Source organism: Cibotium barometz, chromosome 40, assembly GCF_041138505.1.
Source record: "Cibotium barometz isolate CiBa-2024 chromosome 40, ASM4113850v1, whole genome shotgun sequence".
Classification (NCBI taxonomy): Eukaryota; Viridiplantae; Streptophyta; class Polypodiopsida; order Cyatheales; family Cibotiaceae; genus Cibotium; species Cibotium barometz.
In genome coordinates this window covers 27,253,657-27,278,282 of record NC_141085.1, presented here as the reverse complement: position 1 = coordinate 27,278,282, position 24,626 = coordinate 27,253,657, and the positions used below count along the sequence as shown (strand labels likewise).

At 44.7% G+C, this 24,626-nt stretch overlaps 1 protein-coding gene across 8 annotated transcripts in view; it reads left to right on the top strand.

The window, feature by feature from the left end:
* LOC147615368 (binding protein) overlaps positions 1 to 24,626 on the top strand; it is a 188,326-nt gene that overhangs the window by 113,508 nt on the left and 50,192 nt on the right. For all 8 annotated transcript variants that reach the window (XR_015262839.1, XR_015262837.1, XR_015262836.1 and 5 more), the window contains one exon: positions 1,205 to 1,381. Coding sequence is in view for 1 of the 8 variants with exons in the window: in XM_086779460.1 (XP_086635586.1) it covers positions 1,205 to 1,381 (177 nt within the window). In the remaining 7 variants the exon portion in view is untranslated. The remainder of the gene's footprint in view (positions 1 to 1,204; positions 1,382 to 24,626) is intronic.

Here is a 24,626-nt window from a genome sequence, read left to right as displayed (position 1 = left end):
GATGTAATCTCTAAGGGTGCAATGCAGAGAAGTGTGGTCTCACTCCTGCATGGGTTATCAACACTTGGGGGAAAGGAGAAAATTGGTGCTCCTGCTTCCTTGAGGGTACGGTGGGAGTGCTGAAAAATGATAGACACGGAGTGGGGGCCATCACATCCATGAAAGAGCTGGTATCGAGCGAGAGGCATCTGAAAAAGCATAATCCAGCGGATGCCTCATGAAGAAAGGAGGGCACCAACTGACTCCAGAGAGAGCACCAGTACAGGAGGAGAGCATTCAATTGTCTCCACCAGCTCGACAAACTGGTGCTAGAAGTGGTACTGAGATGGGAAGGGTTAGGAGTGGTGGGGGGTGGCTACCTTGCTGCAGGGGAGCTGTTGCGGCGAACGAAAGGCGGGGGGGGTGTGGAAAGAAAGGCGGCAGATTTGGGGGGGGGGGGGGGGGGGGGGGGGGGGGGAGGCTGGGGGAGGAGGGCAAGGTCCCGGAAAAGAGGGGGGAAGAGAAGGGGGAGGGTGGGGTGTGTGGTGTGGGGAGAGGCTGGACGATGAGAGTGAGGGTGGGTTCCTGAAGGGTCCGAGAGAGAGGCCTCTGGGCCCATGGGTCTGCTATGCATGACTCAAGATATCCGCTCTCAGCTCTGCAGCGATATTTTGCTTGAATGCTCATAATCATCTAGAGCCTTGAGAACATGACACCTACCATGTCGAGGGTGCTTGCACCAACTGGGAGCCTGCCAGTCCTGCTCAGCAGTGCTCAGCAGGCACCTGCTGTTGCTGCGCCGTGTGCTGGAGGAAGGTTTGATGGTGCGATTGGGAGAAAGGAGGGGGGAAAACCTTCCGGGTCATGGCCTGTAGGGGCCCATCCCGGTTGTTCCTCAGCAAGTGGCCATGAGGGCAAGCCGATGCCAGATGGCCTATTTGTCGGCTGATGAAAGAGTGCTTGGGGAGCGTTATGAGCTGGATTTTGCAAGAAATGAGTGCCATCTGGGTGGGGTGGGGGTGGGGGTGTGGGCGCGGGGGGGGGGGGGGGGGGTGGTGGGGGGCGCTAGGAGAGCTCCAGCTCGATGTTCTTTCTACTCCATTTTTTTGAAGATAACTTGTGTAAAGCAAGGTTTACTCATGCAACGGCTGTCATTACACCTTGTAAAGTGAAATCCGTGTAGATGCAAGATTTGATCCACCTGACTCGATTTTTTTGTTTATAGGGTTTATTTTCCAAGTCTGACCTTCTACATCAGATACTTGGAGATTTGCTGGAAGCCCTTCTTCAAGCTCGGTCAGAGGAAAATGTACATATGTCACAACCTTGCCGTGACAACACGCTTTACGGGTTGAATCTCCTGGACGAGTTGTTAATCAACGAAACAATTCAAATTTTGCCAGTAAGTCTTTTAATTTGGTATTCAATACTTTTATATTTTCAACCAAGGAGTTCTTAAATGGCTTATTAGTGTGTTGAATTGCCAGGTTTCCTAGCATATGTTTTTCTAGAAACTTCTAGATCTTTGGCAGATTGGCAACGAAATTGACAGACAAAGCTTCTTTCTTTGCATGGACAAGATTGTGGACTCTTTGGACAATATGGATTGGTTGCAAATCGTTTGTCAATCATTGCATCAATCTTTATATGATTGTTTTCAGTTATAGCAGCTAGACCAGTTGCATTTGGACTTCTTTTTGCACTACTTTTAGTTGTACATTGTATGAGAAGTGCCCTTATCTTGGGGGCTCTTCGCTTTATATAGTGAAGTAATACAAAGTGTGGTTTTACAAAAAAAAGTGTGCGTGTGTGCATGTGTTTTAAAAAAGGCGTATATTTGCATGTAAGAAGATTTCGGCCCTCCATAGAGGAAAGTTTTGCAAGAGAAGAGCGCTCTCTCCATGGCTGGCCAATCTTAAGACTCAAGAGGGAGACTTTCTCTTCTTTTTTTCTGATGTGGTAGAAACCACTTTCTTGAAAATAGATGCAAGCTTATTCCCATACATGAGCTTGATCAAGCTAGATTGGGAGGATCTTCCTTGCGCGTGTGTGTGCGCGTGCACTTGCGCACGTGTTTTTAGAAGGTGTATATTTGTGCGGAAGGAGATTTCGACCCTCAAAAAGTGATGAAAGAGAAAGGGAGTGCACCATCCGTCTGTGGAGGCAGACTACATTGTTTTAATGTTTTTTTTTTTGGGAGGGGGGGGGGAGCACCCTCACCCTACTGAGAAAAGGTCTCGTGCTCTAGATGCTGAGAACAACTGCAAGGTGCGCTTGCGTAACTTCTGGAGGCACCCCTAATGACCATAAAGGGTTAGACATGTCCAAATGAAGGAGGCACTCTCCCCGGGTCCTTGTGCTTGTTCTTGATCCATCGATTTTACTGATGATCATGTTATGCTTCAGAGACATGACGGATCTCATTTCCGACAGAGGATGGAGATTGCATGCAGACCTAATCAGTATCGGATTTGTCGTTGATAGGGTCACATTGCTAGAAATTGTCCCAGATCGAGGGGCCATGCTAGGAGGCAGCGTGTTCTTGCCCATCGGAGGCCTTCTACAGTTGCCGAGAGTCCAGTTGCTCCTTTGCCACAGCAGACCACACAACGTTGGGTTGTGGTTAGGGATGGCAGGCACCCTCGGACCCCCGTACCTGCCCCTTCACCCACACCACTTGTGGAGCACCCTAACCCCTATGCACCTCTTGCCTCACTGGATGTTGATCCTTCTTTGGAGGATGAGGCTTTGCAGACACATGATCTAGATCCTTCATAGGAGGATGCTGCATTACAGTTACAGGATGATTGTACCCTTGAGGATGATATTGTGCATTCACATTGTCATGGTACCTCTCCAGTTCTGAGGACTAGCCTTGGCTTTTCTCTGGAGTGGGAGAGAGAGGTAAGTTTTACATCGTCAGATTTTCCCTTCCTTACCTATGCGAGACGTACTTCTGTCTCTAAAGGGAGTCCTTCGTCGACCACGAGATCTGGTCGTTCCTACTCCGAGTCCTTATGAGGATTGTCTCTTGGAACATTCAGGGTCTTGGGAGTTTTTTTCCACTTCATTGTGCAGTCACACGTGGACCTATGGATGTATTGCTCTTGCAAGAGCATAAACTGGAAGCTAGCCAGTGTGGGAGATCAGGCAAGCTTCTCTCGGGACACGCCTTTTGGGCACCAGCTCTTGGTACCAAGGGTGGTGTCTGTATCTGTGTTTTAGCTTTGATCTTGCCTTGCATCATTGGACATGGTGTCATTTTGCCTGCGAGAGCGTAGTGGATCCTTCTTATACAGGATACTACACGCATTGGTATTCTCAACCTCTATGCTCCTAACCATAGAGGTGAGAGGATTGCCTTTTGGAAATCTCTCACTACACTGAGCCCTCTTGCCGACCATTGGATTATTGGTGGGGATTTTAACATGGTTGAGGTGCTAACGGGTAAAAGAGGTGGACATAAGGACTTGGTGCATCCTCTTGAAAGAGCGTCTTGGGAGAGGTTTATGATCTCCATTCATGGTAGAGATTGTTGGCATGAGGATGACATTTTGAGGAGTCCATCCACTCTTCTTTATTCATGGTCTAACAGGAGAAGAGATGCAAGATGTATCTATGCACGGTTAGACAGATTTTATGTGGATGATTGGGTGCTTGACAGAGGTGGGCATACTTTTATTGCTACAGGCACCTCTAAATCGGATCATTGCCCAGTGGTTTTATGTATTAGAGATCCGAATTGCCATGCATCAGCACCTCATTTATGCATCCTTGATCATTTGTTTTCAGATGTGGAGCTATCGCGTCGTATGCTTGATATTTGGAGATCTCATGATTTCTTACAAGCCTCTCAAAGCTTGGCCTCTGCTCTCTGTGATATTAGTGACTTTTATCACACATGTGCTCTGTCTAAGAGGCAAGAGGCCTTGGATTTAGAAAGGGCTATTAGACGTAGATCGGCTGGCTTGGAGAAAGAGCACGAGAAACATTCTCGTGCTCAATGGGTTGCAGATTCTCTATGTATTGTTAGGGCAGAACTTCATCACTCTCTTGAGCAGTGCGCGGAGTACCGTTTCCATGCCCAGTAATCCTTTTGGACACAGATGTGGCAGATGTAACAAACATTTCTTTGCTACTCACAGCCTATCTCATGCGAGAGATAGTGTCAGGCAGTTGCAGGATTCACATTGCACTCTTCACTTAGATCCTTTTATGGTTAGACAGATTGCCACTGATTTCTATCGCCAGCTTCTTAGCGCTGAGCCGCACTATGATTTGAGACACGGGGCACAGAGGAAGGTTTGGAATGCATTGCCACATTCACTGAGGAGATGTGTGCCGCTCTGGATTCCCCTTTTTCTATGCAGGAGTTCAGTCATGCTCTTCATGCCTTACCTCATGGTAAGTGTCCAGGGGAGGATGTCCTCTCCCTTGTTTTTTTCATTAATTTTTGGGATGAGATTGGGACTAAGATCACATCGGCTCTGCAGGAGATGTGGGACACAGGTTCTATGCCCTCTTCTCTCACTGAGGGGCTTATTTATCTTATTCCTAGGAGTGGGGATAAGACATTGATTGGCCAGTGGAGACCTATCACCTTACTTGGGACTGCCTATAAGATTCTTGCTAAGGCAGTGAGCATCAGATTGTAGCAAATTTTGCAGAATGTCCTTCATGATACTCAGAATGGATTCTTACACGGCAGGAGCATCTTTGATAACATTTTCTCGTTTTGGGAGGTCGTCGAACGGGCTAAAGCGAGCAATCAGCCCTTAGCCATTCTACTCTTGGATTTTGAGAAGGCCTATGATAGAGTGGATTGGGACGTCCTTGAGGGTACTCTTAGCCATATGGGCTTCTCTCAGAGATGGATCAAGGGAGTTTCATGCACGTATTGTGATGCCCACAGTAGAGTGCTCGCTTGCAGTGATAGATGAGAGCGGTTTTAGATTTCTCGCTTAGTACGGCAGGGCTGCCCTTTAGCCCCATTATTATATACCATAGTTGTAGAATCCATGAGCATCTTTCTCCGCTCCATTGCTGGTATTTCGGGATTGAGGTTGCCTCTTCGTAGTCAAGAGGAATTGGTTGACTTTGAGTTAGCTGATGACACAGCCATGTTCTTGGAGGCTTCACATATATACTTATGTTCCTTCCGGGTGGCACTAGAGGAGTTTTGTTTGGCAGCAGGGGCACTCATTAATTGGCACAAATCTGTTGGTTTTTGGGTTAGTGATTCGATGAGAGTTGCGTGGGGTGTAGAGCTTGGTTTTACTTGGATCAGTAGAGGATGCACTGTTAGATATTTGGGATGCCAAGTTGGGATTGATATTTCTCCTACACAGCAGTTTGCTCTGGTACTTATGAGTATCGGAAAGAGGCTCCTCCATTGGAGCTCCAAGAGATTAGATTTAGCTTCTAGAGCTTTGGTGGCTAATCAGGTATTGCTTGCCTCAGCTTGGTTTATTGCCTCTTGTTGGTGCTTCTCTCATGTGTGCATTGGCCAATTGCGGAGATTGATCCGTAATTTTCTCTGGTCGGGTTTGGATGGCACCTCAGACACTCGTGCTAGGGTAGCTTGGCTCACAGTTATTCAGCCCAAACGAGAGGGGGGCTTGAATATTATTGATCCGGATGTTCCATGTAGGAGGTTGCTTTGCAAACTTGTGGTCAGAGGTTTCCTACAAGGCACTGAGCCTTGCAAGGATTTTTTCTTGTCTCAAATGTCCAGATATACACCTAGGGTCGGGAGAGACTGGATGCCCAGCACACGTTTTTTGTTCACAGAGGTTGATATGAGGGCGCCATCTTCCCCTCTTATTGCAGCCATTGTCAGAGCATGGAGAAGCATGAGATCTTTTTTGCGACAAAGGCTTCCTAGGTCTTTGGATGAGGCTGACTGACAACCTATTATGTGGAACGAGCTCATTAGGGATGAGGCTGGTTGGCCACTTGGTGCATCTTGTTATATGCAGTGGTCAGGATGGGAGAGATGTGCATACACAGTTCTTGCTTGGAAGACCTTTAAGAGTCTTCCGGAGGATCGGAGAGCTCCATCCATTCAGTATCTTAGGGGCTTTGGCATTCGTATTAATCAGATTGATGCAGCTATTCCGCATGAGTGGCTCTCTGGGACCTTTCATGGAGACTATCATCCAAGTTGGTTGGGAGTTTTTTCGAGGATAGGCATACCTCTGTAGGTCATTGCTCTACCGGGCCAGGAGGCTACAGGTTGCATCATTTACTCTTATCATGCCTGGAGCGACATTGAGGTGGTGTAGTATGGAGGAGATCATTCCAGATACTAGGCTTAGTCCAGTGAGGATTATTGGTTGTTCGGGGAAGCATTGGTTCATTGACTCTTTTCCTCATATAGTGACTCATAGCTCTTGGTGTTTGTGGTTATATGGTGGTAGTCCTATCAGATATCTTCAGTGGGATCCAGGAGAGTGGGAGTGGATTGATACCTTCAATCCTTTGAAAAGCCTTCGTTTTTTCAGTTTCACTGTCCGGAATGCCAGGCTTCTCCTCACTCGATAGATGCACAGGATATTTCTCCAGTGATACAGCGCAGATATTGGCATAGACTTTGGCACTCATAGAGAAGGAGCTAGATCTCTCATTTCTTTTGGTTATTCTTACATGGTGGTCTCCCCACCAATCAATGGAGATCGGTTTTCGGTGTAGCACCTTCCTGTCCTAGGTGTGCGGCAGATTCTGAGACTATACAACATTGGTTATGGGGATGCAGCACTGCACGGCATATTTGGGGTTCTGTAACCCAACTTATGGGCAATTTGAGTGGCCGAGCCATGGATGTGACTTGGGGGGAAGTTGCTTGGCTTTCCCAGTCCGGTCCGCAACTTTTTTATGAGGGCAGTGGTACAGATTCTGTTATTTTCATTTGTAGAGGTATTGCCCGGTATGGTTTATTGCAGGATGTTCCTCACTCTACCCAGATAGAGGATTGACACCAGTTGGGAGATTGTTGCCAATATTACAGCATGGCACATCTGGAGAGCTAGATGCACGGAGACTATTGACGGTGTCCAGATTTTTGGGTCTCAATGCATTAGTACTGTATGGAGTGATATCATCCATACTCTTATGGCTACTTGGGCTCGCATTCAGGGGCCCTCTCGTTCTGCGCAGGCGAAGCGCGTGATATTTATGCGGGAGTGGGACCATGGCATCTTCTTTTCCTCTAGTACCACGGGTCGTACATGGCATCATGATGCTCCTCAGTGGTCGAAATCAGCTTACATATTGGGGTGATTCTATTCTTTTCCGGCTTATAGCTGTGATTGTTGTATGTTTTTCTCATACTTAATAGAAGTCTCTTTGTGAAAAAGTATGGATGATATCACCCCATATAGTACTAATGCATTGAGACCCAAAAATCTGGACACTCTCAATAGCTACCGTGCATCTAACTCTCTAGATCTGCGATGCTGTAATACTAGCAACAATCTTCCAACTGGTGTCATTCCTTTGTCTGGGGGGTGTATAATCAGAGTGAGGGACATCCTACAATAAACCATGTTCGGCAATACCTCTACGAATGAAAATAGTAGAATTTGTACCATTGCCCTCATAAAAGAGTTGCGGACCGGATTGGGAGAGCCGAGCAACTACCCCCCAAGTCACATGCATGGCTCGGGCACTCAATTCGCCCATAAATTGGGCTACAGAACCCCAATGAAACGTATGCTTTTTCCTTAGCTTTTCTGAATTTCAGAATTGGACACAAGTATCATGTAGAGCAGCAAACCTTTCTTTCTTTCTATTTCTCCCTTTGCCATGGGGTAGAACTCCACTTTGTTGATGAGGTTTCTGACCATGAGGAGAATCATCCTCAAGGGTCAAGGAAACACATGGCGGTGCAGCAGGAGGTGATAGAAGGGGTGGAGAAAACTTACTTTGAGGAGCAGATAGCACAACTCCGAGCACAGTTGCGGGAAGAGATCTAGCTTTTGCGGGATTAGGTGGTTTTACTTCAGCGGGCGCTGATTGGTGCATTGGACCGACAACAGTAGCTCCTTTCGCAAATGAAACTTTTGCGGGTGAGAAAAAGGAGAAGACCCAAGAGGTGGTTGACTCTTGGCTCAACCGTTGGAATGTACACGTTGAGTTCCACACCCATTCTTGGAAGCCCAGAAGATTCAGATGGTGAGTGGTCTGTTGAATGGGAAAACCCTGACATGGTGGAGAGAACTCAAGAATAAACCTAGTACTTGGGCAAAGTTCGAGACTGTATTTGGAGATGAGAACTCCAGGCAGAGGTTGAGTTTGATATAGTCGCCAAGTTTACGGACTTGGACATGAAGAACTTGTGTTTCGACATGTATTTACAGAGATTCAGAGAGTTGTAGTCCTAAGCGGTACACATGGATGCCACAACATTGTGTGGGTTTTTTATTCATGGGTTGGCACAGGAACACAAGCTCTTTGTAAAGAATAGTCATAGCAGGACACTGGAGGATGCAATCCGGTATGCAAGAATTTATGAGAAGACGATGGCCAACCACACTCAAAAGAACCTCTCTCAAAAAACTTAAACCACAGAAACCTCTGAGCAAGCTTCTATTTGTAAATGAAATTAGGGGATCTGCACATCATCTTTTTTTTTTAATTTTTTTTTTCAAAAAGAGACTTCTATTAAGTATGAGAAAAACATACAACAATCATAGCTATAAGCCAGAAAAGAATAGAATCACCCCAATATGTAAGGTTATTTCAACCACTGAGGAGCATCATGATGCCATGTAAGACCTGTGGTACTAGAGGAAAAGAAGATGCCATGGTCCCACTCCCGCACAAATATCATGCGCTTCGCCTGCGCAGAACAAGAGGGCCCCTGAATGCGAGCCCAAGTAGCCATAAGAGTATGGATGATATCACCCCATATAGTACTAATGCACTGAGACCCAAAAATCTGGACACCCTCAATAGCCTCTGTGCATCTAGCTCTCTAGATCTGCCATGCTGTAATACTGGCAACAATCTCCCAATTGGTGTCAATCCTCTGTCTAGGGGGTGTATAATTAGAGTGAGGAACATCCTGCAATAAACTATGCTGGGCAATGCACATCCTTTTTGACCCTGGTAGCACTCACAACTTCATTAATGCTAAACTTGTGCAGAAGCTAGGAGTGAAGACCCAACCAAGTGATTATGTGTATCATGTGAACTTGCCAGCGAGACATGGATAGATTTGGGACAGGCGTGTGTCTCAGTTACCGATATCTATCCAGAGCTATACAGAGTTCCCAGATTTCTTGATTATGAATCTAGATAGGGTCGATGTTGTATTGGGTAAAGAATGGTTTTATAGCCATGACATCCATGTACATTGGAAGGGGCATATTTTGCCCTTTGTAATGAAAGACGCTCGAGTATGTTTGAAGGGTGATTTTGTGGTCCCACCCTCTATTTTGTAAAGTCAGCAAGACTTCGTAATATAATGTATAGTTGTTATGAAATGCTTAAATGTGTTGTGAGCCCTTTCATCTGATGTTAATTGTGGTTTACAACGGTTAAGTTAGATGTTTGGGGGATTGGTGTGAGGTTTCGCAGATGTTGTGTTTGCTAAGTTAGTTTATGATCGTTTAACTGGACAATTGGTTGATCATAGGATTTGTTGGATCCTAGGGTCTCAACCTGTGAGTATTGCATCTTACGATGAGTTGGTTGGGATTGCCTGAGAATAGTCGGAAGATCTTAGGATTCGAACAAATCACATGGTATATTTTCATATGGAAGCTTCATTAGGATTAGAGTCGTTGGATGTGTGGAAGTGTGTCAATTATTTCACTTTATTTTGGGTAGTTTGGCTGTAGGGTGGGCCATGACATGGGATGGAGGTGTGGTGCCCCAAGACTTGGTTGGGAAAGGATTGATCGCTTTAAAAGTCTCAAGAAAATTGCATAGGTGTGTAGCCTAGTGGTATGGGATGTAGGATCTGCAGCATGTAGAGTTTTTGGGTGTATTTCTATTTTCTAACCTTGCTATATCCTATCCTTATGGGGAATAGTTATCGTACGGTAGACAAAGTTACACAAGACTTCATAAGAAAATCGGAAGGGTAATTTGGATGGGGTTGCTAGGATTGGGAGGGTGAATCTTTCACCTAGTTTTGTGTTGACTTATATGATTCCTTGAGGGCTATGTCAGGCCAATGGGCATTTCGTTCGGTATTGGTAGTAGCTCCAGGTGGATAGCTCAATGATTTAGACCCAAACTCAGGGATCATTCCACTTGTTAGGGTGGAAGGTAGTTAGTACCATATTCAGAACGAATTGTTGCTCCGGGTGCTAGGATTAGGGGAGGGATCTCTTATGATTGTCATGACACTCATGCAGCAGGTCATCTGAAGATTTGACGAACTTGTGTTTTTTTTTTCCATACTCAGTCTGATGGATAGACGGAGAGGGTGGAATCAAGTTTTGGAGGTTATGCTTTGTGCATACGGCTATCGTTTTATTGGGAGAGGTACATCCCTAAGGTTGCGCTTGCCTATGATTCTACTGAGTAGATGGTTCTCACAATAGCTAGAATATGTTTGGTAGGAGTTGGGTAAAAATCCAGATTCCATGAGACTTTGATAGTTTAAAGGAGACATCGTTGTGATGTGTGATAGTTAGGAGTCTGTGAGAGAAAGGTATGCTATCACCTTGGTATGAGGATTTACCAGATCTTGGAGAGGATGGGTATGATGTTGCAGCCAGCAAATAGTTGTCTCGGGGATTTCAGGTTTCCAATTGAGTTGGAGAATTGAAGGATGGTTTTTTCTTTTTCTCGGGAAAGAAATCCTAGTTACCGAGAAAAACAGACAAAATGGCTAAGTACAAATCTATCTCCAAAGGGAAACATGAGTCAAGATGAACAAAGGGGAGGATGCACTTCTCCTCCGGCTGGCCGGTCTAGGAGGAGAAGGCTATCTCATACAATGGGGGGAGGGGGAAATAACAACAAAGGTGGTGCCAAGTGGACTTGCTACCTTTTTTTGTAAGAAAGGGACCGTGTTGCCAGATTCTAAGGAAGGTCGGACGCTTCCTCATGCGGTCTGAGCTACCTTGAAGCTGTCCCCATTGACCTTGGAGAGTATGAATGATATCGAGCCAGATGCTCCAGATAGACTCTACTAGCGGGGTGACGGTGCCCTCGATGGCTTCGTTGCATGGAGCTCTCCACATATGCCACACGGCTATACTACTGCAAATCTCTCATCTCTGGCTAGAACTTGGGGTCCAACGACCAATAGATGGAGCTAGAAGTGGCATAGCGTAAATACAAAGGTGAGAGACCTGAAGGGCTAGTCCCCCACCTTCGTCCTCATATGGCATGATGATCGCGGCCTCAATGGCCCAAGCAACAATGCCCCACGTAACAATATGGGTGCGAGCCCCATCAATAGTGAAGATGCATAGGATCCTTTGCTAGACCTACTGGGCTTTTGGGCAATCCCTAAGACATTGGCGCTGAGACTCCTGGGGATGGCCACACCTCTGACCTAATGTTGGTCTGTTCCCAAGTACCAACTGCTAAGCTTCTATATGTTAGTTCCCATAGGAAAATAGTTATCTTCCGCAGACGAAAGCTATCCCTTAGCCACTTCCAGAAATTTGCGAGAAAATCTGCGGGAGGCATTGGAACCGCCAATGTGCTACTTCTCCACCCCTAACATGTGAATTGTTTCCTGGGTGATTGTTTCCGCCACTTACATCACTGGCATTTTTGTGACATGATAGATCTTCACCTAGTGATTCTATAGCTGGACTACACCAGCTACTAGTCCACCATTGAGTTATGGCATACTTATCTTGCCAGCTCACTCACTTAACGTGTTCACATTATAAACCGCATGTACATAGTACTTTAGTATTTATGTTGTATTTTCCTTATCCTTTGGTAGAATCTTTTGGTTGAGAAGAAGAACAACAAATTTTCAGTCTCTCATCTTGTGTGTTCTCTTCTAGGGTTTGTGTGAGTGTGTGCTTGCAAGAGCTCAAGCTCTCTTCCTCCCTGCATCTTTTCATGGTATCAGAGCCTGGTTCATGCTAAGAAGCTGAGTGGCAAGTAAGAGAAGCATAGGAAGCGGTACGAGGGTAAGAGCTTGACCTACTCTTCCCTCTTTGGGTTTGCTAGTACACCCTTGTCGAGAGCTCTTCGGAGGTACCAACAAACGAACTCCGAATGAGGAGCTGTCTTCGTGGGAGCGGAGTTGCAGGGCAACTATATATATAGTCATTGGGATAGAATTTTTGTGGCCGAAAACGCATTTCGAGCACGTCTTGAGCTCCGTTTTTTCAGTTCGGAGGCGTTCACGTCCACTGCAGATAAGTTTCGATTCTTTGCAGAATTTTGTTTTTGGAACTGTAGGAAGGGCATTTGGTTGTGCAGACACTGTGTACTGCAAAGAGATTTTGAGTGTATGTATGCAAATTGAGATCACTGGTTGTGACAGTTTGGGTGCAGAATAGTACCATTGTAGAGAATACAACAATTTGTGCAGGTCAAACAAGAGTGTTGTTTTTGGTGAGTTTTTATTGCAGACAAGATGTCAAATGATCGAATGAACCAGATTGTTGCAGAGAAGCTTGACAAGAACAACTCCATGCTTAGAGGTTTAGATTAACAAATTTCCTGATGGGAAAAGGCTACTAGGACTACATTGAAGGTGAACATGAGGAGGCACCAGAGATACGTGAGATTAATCCAATTGCTACAGATGTAAAAGAATACAAGGATTGAAATCAAGGAGCAAGGAAAGTCATGTATTGGCATTTCTATTAGCATACATGAGACCATGATTGAGCAAATACAGGATGCCAAGTCACCCAAGGAGGCATGGGACACCTTGGTGAAGTTGTATGAAACTTAACACCAAGGCACGAATGATTCAGTTCAAGAATACGCTTTATACCGTGAAGAAGAAAAACATGTCTGTGAATGATTATGCCTTGAAGATCAAGGGCATTGTGGAATCCCTTGCATCTATTGGTGTTTCTGTTGATGATGATGATAAGATGGAAGTATGTCTATCTGGTCTTGGGCCACAATACAAGGCATTCAAGACGTCTATCCAGACTCGGGAGAACATTCCCAACTTTACAGATTTGGTGTCAATGTGGATCATTAAAGAAAGAGTTTAGGTGAAGACCAGCCTTCACAAAACAAAGGCAGTTTAGAGCAATAGTCCTTCTACACAAGTACAGGTAGAGGACGAGGTAGAGGTCGAGGCCGTTTAGGTAATCAACAACAACAATCCCATAAATCACAACACCACATAGGTGAAAAAGGCTAGTTTAGAGGCAGCGGGAGTCAAAGTGGTCGTGGAAATTGGCAAAGGCAGCAAAATGATAGACGAGGCTGTTTTTATTGTGGTAAATCTAGGCATGTACAAGCAAATTGCTATAAGAACCAAAATGACATGAGAAGTGGAAAAGTGTAGCAAAATGATTATGTGTCCTCTAGCCGAAGCAATAAGGACAATAAAAAATTGTTTGTTATTGAAGCATGTGCTTAATGTTGTGTCGGAAAATGATGTATCCGCATGCAATGATGATGTATGGTATGTGGAATCAAGTGCTTCAAATGACATGACTAGCCATGGTGAGTGGTTCAGGGCTACCTAAGTTTAAGGTTGATGGTATGCAGAAAGTATGTGAAACATGTCAATTTGGAAAGCAGACAAAGCATGTATTTCCACATGATAGAAATGTGAGCAGGAATCTACTAGATGTTGTGTATTCAGATGTATTGGGTCCTGTAAAAACTATGTCTATGGGTGGCTGCAGGTATTATGTAATATTCATTGATGATCATACGAGGAAAGTGTGGGTGTATTTCATGAAGAAGAAGAGTGAAGCTTTCACTCATTTTCATAATTTTAGAGTGATGGCTGAAAAGCAGACAGGAAAGCATGTGAAGTGCCTAAGGTCAGATGGAGGGGGAGAGTATTTCTCCAATGAGTTCTTAGATTTTTTGTGAAAGAATGGCATTCAGAGAGACAGTTTACATGTAGATACACTCCATAACAAAATGGAGTTGCTGAGCGGAAAAACCGGCACCTGGCAGAGATAGCACGAGCATTGATGATAGGGAAGAATATGCTGCATAGCTATTAGGTTGAAGTTGTTTCTACAACAGTTTATATCATGAACAGGATCCCTACTACAACCATACATGATGTAAAGCCAGAGGAGAAATTCAGTGGCAAAAAAATGTATTTATTGGATATTCCCTTGAACAAAAGATCCTACTACACGTGAATTGAGAGTAAGCAGAGATGTTGTGTTTGATGAAATGAGTAGTTGGTATGTTGCTGAAAAAGATGCTGTTGGGATGGATGTAACTGGAAATGTGATTGCACAGAATACAAGATAACAATCACAGTCATTGCGTGGACCTGGAGAGTACTCTTGTGGTAGGTCTGTTGATAGACCATGGAGTGGCAGGCTATGTCAAAATACTCGTCCTGAAAATGCATTTGGTACAGCACGGAAAGGCAAAGAGAAGGTTGGTGAGCCACTTGGTATGCCTGACATTTCTGCAGGGCATTCTTATGTTGATGGAGAGTCTAGTGGCTCAAAGTAGAGCCTTGATGATGAGCTTGGGATTCCAACTATTAGAACGCTTGGTGTAAGAAAGGCAAGAGAAGCTACAAAAATGCCAGGTAGTAATCATGGACAACGCAAATTAGGGAGATTTAGAAAACCTATTGACAGGTTGACATATGATGGTTATGTGGCTCATCATTATGCATATATGGCTAAAGTTGTGCAAGATGTTGAACCCACATGTCTCGAAGAAGATATTGGGAATGTAGATTGGGAGAAAGCCATGGATGAAGAAATGGCTACATTGAATGCAAATGAGACTTGAGACTTGGTGCCATTGCCCGAGGACAAGAAGCCTATTGGATGCAAGTGGGTGTACAAAATAAAGCACAATTCAGATGGAAGTATTAGTAGGTATAAAGCAAGATTGGTTGCCAAAGGTTATGCTCAAACTTATGGCATCGATTATGAGGAGACGTTCAGCCTTGTTGTCAAGATGACAACCGTGAGAGTTGTTATTGCGGTGGCTGCATCAAAAGAATGGGTTTTACATATAAATGGATGTTAAGAATGCGTTCTTGCATGATGATTTGCAAGAAGTGTATATGAATCAGTCACTAGGTTATGAAGATGTTGGTCACCATGATTTTGTATGCAAGTTGCGTAAAGCTTTATATGGCTTGAAACAGGCATCGAGAGCATGGCATGATAAGATATCACAATATCTTATCACCATTGGCATTCATGTGGCAAATGTTGATCATTCACTTTATGTACGAAGAGTGATAAAGGCCTTGTGGTCATTACAATCTATGTGGATGACTTGATTGGTAGGGGTGGCAGTTGAGAGTGTGAAATGTCTCCTCAAGCAGAAATTTGACATGAAGGATTTAGGTGAGCTGAGATACTTTCTTGGCATTGAGATTATTAGGACGGCCAAAGGCATATGGTTGTCAGAGAGGCAACCGGTGGCGCTAATCCGGGAGGGAAGGAGAAAAAAAAAACACAAAGGCATTCGACGCTTTTGATTTTTTTTAGATTAATTTTTTTTAAAAGTTTAAAAGCCCCTCCAACGTTTAAAGGTGTTGTTTTTTTTTTCTATAAAGAAAACAGAATATATATATATATATATATATATATATATATATATATATATATAAACAAAAACAAAACAAAAGCAAAAGCTCAAGTAGCTTTTGGAGCTAGTTATATAAACCCCTTAAGTGGGCTTCTTGCCACATATCTCTCAAGTTTTCAAGCTCTCAAGCTCTCAAGTTCCCTTGCACTTTTATTGTGCAAAGATCGAATTTTCTCTCCACTTGTCCTCTTTACGATGTCGACCCAAGAATCGGAGTTGGAGCCCCTTGTCGAACACGAAGGCTTGCCGGCTACGGAAGATACCGATGCCGATCTTTTTGACGATTATGTGTCAAAATCAGATTTCCAAGAGTTTAAAGTAGCTCTCGAAGCTTCTTCGTGAGAACGTCAGGCACAAATCGCAGCCTAGATGCAAGCCTTGCAGAACTCCATCTCTCTTTTGATCACTACCCTCTCTACTCTTTCGGGTATGGATACCTTGGCCTCTGCTTTAGGCCCCAACATTACTCCGGAACCGTTCGAGGGCGAGCAAAAGCAGCGTACCAAGGAGATTGTGGACACATGGCTACATAAGTGGCAGGTCCATTTTCAGTTTCATCCATATGATGATGGAAAAAAGATCCAGTTAGCAGCAGGTTTCCTCTCCGGCAAAGCTTTGCTTTGGTGGAAGGAGCTCAACCCTAAGCCAACAACTTGGGTACAATTCGAAGACGTCTTTAAGAAAGAATTCCTCAAGAAAGAGGATGATTATGATATTGTTGCCCGGTTTTCAGCTTTGACCATGACCTCGCAGCACCTCACTTATGAGGTCTACCTCCAGAACTTTAGGGACTTGCAGCAGATGAAAGCTACAAAGATGGATCACACTACTCTTTTGGGGTTCTTTGTAGGTGGTTTACCATACTCATATCGTTTACAGGTTAAAAATAACAAATGCAAAACATTGGACGAAGCCATTCATTCAGCTCGTATCTATGATAATACAATGGTCTCTTCCAAGTCGAAACCTGTTACCGAGCAGGGGAACAAGCATAAACGAAAGTTTTCTACACCTATGGCTAACAAGTCTTCGGACCAACCTTCGAAGAATTCAAGTTCGACACCAGCGAAGAAGAAACGACTCCTTAGGGCGTTAAAGCTCAAGAAGGAAGGATGTTGTTTTATGTGCGAAGAAAAAGGACACATGCGTAACGAGTGCCCAAAGCAAAAGGGTGCAAAGACCAATGCAAGACCCAAGCCAAAGGCAGCTAACGAGTTGTCTTTGACAGGTATGTCAATTACTGTACTTTCTCGCCCTAGTACTTGTTCTGATTGTCTGTTCAACTCTAAAGTATTTGGCTTGCATGATCTTCTCCGGGTTTATGGAGAAGTGAATGGCCATAACATTCACATTCTTCTAGGCCCTGGCAGCTCACACAACTTTGTTAATTACAAACTTGTGCAGAAATTGAGTCTTGGTACGACACCCAGCGATCATACCTACGAGGTACGCCTACTTGCGGGAAGGCAAGTATGGCATCGAAAGGTGGAGATGCTTTCAATCCAGATTGAGGACTACAAAGATACTCTGGAATGCTATGTTATGCACCTAGAAAATGTAGACATGTTATTAGGGATTGAGTGGTTTAAGACTCTTCAAGTCCAGATAGATTGGTCTAGTCATATTTTTTCATTTTAGCATAGAGACACCCAGTATAGTATTTTAGGTGATTGTATTCATATCTCCCAGGGACCTCTTGTAAATACAATTGATTTTGGAAATATAATGGATTCTTCTTTGTATACCGCTTTCCATTGTGTATTGATTCCACTTTCTTCATTTCTCATACCTTCCATGGATGTCAATGAATCAAGTGTGTTTGAAAGCAGAGAATTACAGAAGATACTTGAGTCGTTTCAAGATGTATTTCCTAAGGAACTGCCATCGGGTTTACCACCTGAACGGGCAGTAGATCATCATATTGACTTGATCCCTGGTGCTCATCCTGTCAGTATTCCACCTTACAGGATGAGCCTAGCTGAGGAAGATGAGTTGGCTAAACAACTCGAAGATTATTTGAGGATGGTTTAGATCCGTCTAAGTAAATCACCTTGGGGTGCACCTGCGTTGCTTAGGAGAAAGAAGAACAACACCTGGAGAATGTGTATAGATTACAAGAGATTGAACAAGCTAACAATTAAGAACCGTTATACTCTCCCTAGATCAGATGACCTGATTGACCGGTTAGCAGGAGCGAAATATTTCACGAAGATAGATTTACGTATTGGCTATCACCAGATACGTATTCATGAAAGGCATGTCGAAAGAACCGCCTTTCGGACTAGATATGGTCATTACGAGTTTCTCGTATTACCTTTTGGGTTAACCGATCTCCAGCCACTTTCGAGCAAATGATGAACGATCTTTTTCGTGAACATTTGGGAAAATTTGTGGTGGTGTTCGTGGATGATATTTTGATATATAGTCGTACTCTTGAGGATCATGTTAGACACGTCACGATTGTCTTATCTATTTTAAGACAGAATCGACTATATGCTAAATTAAGTAAATGCGAGTTCTTTATGACCGACATCATTTACTTGGGACACAAGATCACTCGAGATGGATTGAGCATTGACTATGACCGAGTTCAGAAGGTTTTGGACTGGCCTATAGCGCGAACAGTGAAACAACTTCGTTCCTTTCTCGGTTTTGTTGTTTTTCTTCGGAAATCTGTGCGGGAGTACTCTCAGCTCACACTACTGACGACTGACTTCTTGAAAGGTCGTGGACGTAAGTCCAATCAGCCTATCATTTGGAATAAAGATCTAGATATGGCCTTCAGACATTTGAAAGATAAAGTCAAGGAAGCACCTATCTTAGCATTACCTGATCCTAGGCGGCCTTATGTTCTTGAAACTGATGCCAGTGACTATGCTATCGGGGCTGCTCTATTTCAAGATGGTAGACCGGTTGCTTTTGAAAGTAAAAAGTTAGACGACACTCAATCTCGTTGGCCAACCCTTGAGAAAGAGCTTTATGTTGTGATTCATGCTCTCAAGGTTTGGAGACATTATTTATTTGGCTCCAAGTTTGTGGTATTGACTGATCAATCAATCAAGTATGTGTGTGATGGGGATGATTTGAGAGGTAGGAAAGCTCGTTGGGCTGAGTTAATGCAAGATTTTGATTTTAAGATTCTTTATCGGAAAGGGTCCATGAATAGTATTGCAGATGCGCTTAGTCGAATTCGAAAGGTGAATACTATGTAGTTCACCGAGATTTCTACTGACTTATTTCAGTCATTGAGAGGGCTTTGAAGGACTGATAGTTATTTTGCTCCATTTTGGCAGAAGATCCAGGACGGGAGCTCATTGATGGACCAAGACTCAATGACCGAGCAGTCTACCATTCAAGCTGCAGGAGGCCAGTGGATGATTCGGAATAGTTTACTATTCCATAATGACAGAATTTGTGTACCACAGATCTCGTACATTAGGTCCAAGATTCTTAAGGAGTGTCACGACGCCTCTTCTGCTGGACACCCTGGGGTACATAGGACGCACTTTTTATTGGCCAGAGATGAAAGGGTATATAGAAGATTATGTTCTCAAGTGTCAAATTTGCCAGGCAAATAAAGCTGAACGCTTTAGACAGGTTGGGTTGTTGCATCCTTTGCAAATCCCGAGTAATAAATGGGAAAGTATTCCCATGGATTTTATTACCGGATTGCCAAGAACACATCAAGGCCACGATTCTATTTGGGTTGTGGTAGATCGCTTGACGAAAATGGCTAGATTTTTAGGGACCCGGAAGACTATTACAGCTACGCAATTAGCACGGCAGTTTATCGAGCAATTGTTTAGACTGTACGGGTTACCGTAGGACATAGTGAGTGATAGGGACTCTAAGTTTGCGAGTGATTTTTGGAAACTTGTTTTTGAGAAGTTGGAGACAACTTTGAATTTGAGTTCCTCAGATCATCCTCAATCTGATGGCCAGACTGAAAGAGTGAATCAGATTTTGGAGGATATGCTTCGAGCATATGTATCCAAAAGACAGAGTTCATGGGAGGATTATCTTCCTATGTTAGAATTTGCATATAACAGTACTAAGCATACGAGTACAGGTTTTAGTTCTTTCATGCTTATGTATGGTTTTCAACCTAGATCACCTGTTACAGTAGGATTCTCAGGACTTCAGCATGATGCAGCACGTAATTTTTTTTAAGATATGCGGGAAATGTTACAAGTTGCGAAGGAATCTATTAGAAGTGCTCAAGACCGAGACAGATTTTATTCTAATAGACATCGTTCACCCAGAGAGTTCTCTGAAGGAATGATGGTGTATTTGCGAGTTCCGAAAGATTCCGAGACTTTATGGACAGGTCCATCTCCGAAATTATCCCCTAGATACTGTGGACCATTTCGTATTACACGATGGATTGGTTCAGTTGCATATGAATTGGATTTGCCCTCTCATGTGAAAGTTCATTCTGTATTTCATGTTAGTAGACTTACGGAAGTACTGGGTGGAACAGATTAGTTAGTTACTCCTCAAGAAATTATAGATGTCGAGGATATGACATTTGTTCCGCACGAACTTGAAAAGATTCTTGGATTTCGTGAAAGAAGATTGCGTAATACGCTTATCACGAAATACAAGATCAAGTGGAAGGATCGTGTTGAGGAGGACGCTACATGGGAGACATTAACTACTCTTCAGAGAGATTACCCTGGCTTTTTAGTGAGCTCAGGAGTGAGCTCTTAGAGGAAGGGGAGTATGTCATGTGCACAGTGTGTATCTATCGTGTGCTACACGCACGCAAGACTAGCTTCGAGGTTTGGGGAAGCTTGGAGCTAGGCAGGCTGATTGGTGAGCTGAGTTAGGGATAGACTAACAGGCGGGCACCCTAGTATGGACGGGCGGGCGTCCAAGTGTGGACGCCCGATGACCGGCCAAGAGCCTATAAAAGGGTGGCCAAGGTTAGTCATTGGTGATATAGAGAGTCTCGCGAGTTTGTGAGAGCTCTATGGTCTTGGAGCCTGCATCTAGTGCAGACGTGCACCTGCTTTATGCAACCGAGGCCAGCAGCAGTCTCGAGGCCCGTGAGGGTAGCTTCGTGGTGGTATGGGACGTCACGAGGTAGAGGCTGGTCGGTACGTCAACCTAGTGAGCTCAGCTCGTGGCTCGGTGGGGACAACCAAGTAAGTCTGTGGGCTTGCCCACGGCTGTCATGGTTGGGAGGTGAGTCAGGCCAGCACCCCCTTGTTGTTTGTTTGTTTGTTTGTAGGTTTCGAGTCTCGAACCGGGAGCGTTCTACGAGGAGGTCCTTGGGGATTTGACACACCAGGAGGAGAGGAAGGTATTCATTGCTAAGACCTGGAAAGTAGATTGCCATAGGAAAGCGTGAGAGGCTAGCCAAAGGATCGGATGTCGGGTCGAAGCCGTGCTGAAGAAGGCCTAGGCTGTACATAGTGTGACGGGGCTCAGGTGCATGACCTTGTTCGAAGCTGTAGGTGAATTGAACTCAACTTGGTAGTAGCCATGCCCCAAAGGATGAATGTTTGTGATCTTTCGCACCGAGAAGGCTTGCCTGTAGCAAATCCTCCTCCCCCGGCCTCAGCTCTGCTGCCTCGCCTCTTCCCTGCTAGCCCCCGCCATTGTGCCTGCTGCCTCCGCTTCCCCCTTTGCCCTTTGCTGTTCCTTTAGCAGTTGTTTTTAATCAGATTCAAGTCGGTCGCCCACCATTGATTAGCCTTACGGCTTGCGTCACAACCAATCCATCTTCGACCCTAGAGGCCGGGGGAATCATCAAATTTTCGCAAGACGAGCCCACCTCTTGAACACGACATTGACATTGAGGTCCATACCACACTTATCGCGAGGGTTTATGGCTGCGACCCCTCTCGCTCGTAGGCTCGTGAATGGCTTCTAGCAGCTCTCCCTTCGGAGCTAATTGTGCACTTCTAGGATTACACGTCTACTTGATCAATGCTTCTTCCAAGTGGACTTTCTTTCTCTGGAAGCTACGTCTCAGGTGTTGGCTGATAGCCCCTTTCCTTTTGGCCCTAGGAAGATCTTCTTCTTTCAGTACCACGTGGGCTTTGATCTAGTGGTGAAGGATCAGTGCCTTACCCCGGTCTCATTGAAGTTCCCTGCTCCTTCTCGATCTTAGTGGAAGCTCTTAGCTTCCATAGGGGCATTCTTTGGCGAGGTTTTAGAGGTATCGACCGTTTCGGGCTATCACGCCTCATCTTTCACGTCTGTCACCACCACTTTTGATGGTGTATCCCAGGTTTTTGTGCTTGTTCCTAATGCATCAATTACTAATGATCATATCATACTTCAGAGACCCGACGGCTCTCATTTCCATCAGAGGATGGAGATTGCAAGTAGATCTGACTAGTGTCGGAGTTGTTGTCGACAGGGCCACATTGCTAGAGATTGTCCCAAATCAAGAGGCCACGCTAGGAGGCAGCGTGGTCTTACCTAGCAGATGCCTCCTGCAATTGCCAAGACTCCAATTGCCCGTGTGCCCCAGCAGACCACACAACGTTGGGTTGTGGTTAGAGATGGCAGGCGCCCTCAGACCCCCGTACCTACCCCTTTACCCCACTCCTAGAGGAGCACTCCAATCCTAATGCAACTCTTGCCTCATAGAATGTGGATCCTTCTTTGGAGGATGAGGCTCTGCAGGCAGAGGATTTGGATCCCTCGTAGGAGAACGTAGCATTACAGTTATAGGATGATTGCACCCTCGAGGATGATGTGCAATCGCATTGTCATGGTAAGTTTTGAGGACAAACCTTGGCTTTTCCCCGGAGTGTGAATGAGAGGTAAGGTTTTCATTGTCAAATTTTCCCTCCCCTACCTATGCAAGACACACCTCCATCCCTAAAGGGGGTCCTTTGTCGGTCCTTAGTTGACCATGAGATCTGGTCAATCCTACCCTTGAGTCCTTATGAGGATTTTCTCATGAAACATTCAAGGTCTTGGGGGTTTTTTCCCGTGTCAACGGGAACAGATTGTCAAAACGCAAAACGCAGCTTCACAATGTAGTTACAGTTGGACCTATGGATGTATGGCTCTTGCAAGAGCATAAACTGGATGCTAGCCAGTGTGGGAGATCTGGCAAGCTTCTCTCAGGACACACCTTTTGGTCACCAGCCATTGGTACCAAAGGTGGTGTTTGTATTTCTGTCTTAGTTGTGGTTTTGCCTTGCATCATTGGACATGGTGTCATTTTGCTCTGCGAGAGCGTAGTTATGCAAGGTGTTGCATGCATTAGTTTTCTTAACCTCTATGCTTCTAACCATAGAGATGAGAGGATTGTCTTTTGGGAATCTCTCACTACGTTGATACCTCATGCTGACCATTGGATTATTGGTGGGGATTTTAACATGGTTGAGATGCCAATGGATAAAAGAGGTGGACATGAGATCGTCTTGAGAGAGCGTCTTGGGAGAGGTTTATACTCTCCATCCATGGTAGAGATTGTTGGCATGAGGATGACATTCCAAGGAGACCATCCACTCTCTTTTATTCATGGTCTAAGAGGAGAAGGGATGCATGATGTATTTATGCACGGTTAGACGATTTTATGTGGATGATTGGGTGCTTGACAGAGGGGGCCATACTTTTATTTGTGCAGGCACTTCAAAATCGGATCATTGCCCAATAGTTTTATGCATTAGAGATTCGAGTCGCCATGGATCAACACCGCACGTTCACATCCCTGATCATTTGTTCTTAGATGCAGAGCTATCACGTGAGATGCTTGATATTTGGAGATCTCATGATTTTTCACATGCCTCGCAAAGCCTAGCCTCTACTCTCTGTGATATTAGTGACTTTTATCACGGGTGCCAGGTAGGAGGCCTTGTATTAGAAAGGGCTATTAGACGTAGATTGGTTGCCTTACAGAGAGAGCATGAGAAAGATCCTCACGCTTACTGGGTTTTAGACTCTTTATGTACTGTTAGGGAAGGGCTTTATCACTCTCTTGAGCAGCGTGTGGAGTACTGCTACCATGCCCATGAATCTAGATAGGTGGTAGATGCATCAAACACTTCTTTGCTACTCACGGCCCATCTCATGCTAGAGAGAGTGTCAGGCATCTACAAGATTCACATGGCATTCTTCACTGAGATCTTCCTATGGTTAGACAGATTGGCACTGATTTCTATGTCTAGCTTCTTAGCGCTGAGCCTCATTCTGACTTGAGACACAAAGGAAGATTTGGAATGCATTGCCACATTTGTTTACTGAGGAGATGTGTGCCATTCGGTATACCCCTTTTTCTATGTAGGAGCTCAGTCATGCTCTTCATGCCTTACCTCATATGCTCTTCATGCCTAGGGGAGGATGGTCTCTCCCTTGTTTTTTTCATTACTTTTTGTAGATTGAGGCAGAAATCACAGTGGCTCTCTAGGAGATGTGGGGGACAGATTTTGTGCCTTCTTCTCTCACTAAGGGGCTTATCTTCCTTATCCCTAAGAGTGGGGATAAGACCTTGATTGACAATGGATGTCACCATTTGGCTGCCCAAGTGGTCTTTCTCTACTTTCGTGCCAAGGTATGGGACGGCAGGGAGCTTCGTGTCGCCCGTACTGAGGCCAGGACTCGCGTCACCTACAGGAGGCTTGGCCTCGTGTCACCCACTGTCAGGGATCCGAGTTTAGGCTTCCCATTGAGCCAGTTCCGTGCTCAGGAAGAGCTGCTATTTACAGGTTCCACGAATTGGAGATTTCCATTGCATAATGCATATGCATGCATCTTTGCCTGTTTGAAACTGTTTTCGCATGACTTATTTTTGTGTGAATGCCTATTATGATGTGTCCAGTTCACGGGGAGTGGGACGCCCACCCGTGAGCTGTGTGAATGCCCTGTATTCTGACATGGTTTGTGGCATGTGAACGGGTGGTAAGTATTCATTTAACCCTTGTTTATTATTGCAAAGGTTTTATAACCTTAGAAGTTCACATTTATTAAAGCTGTGCACT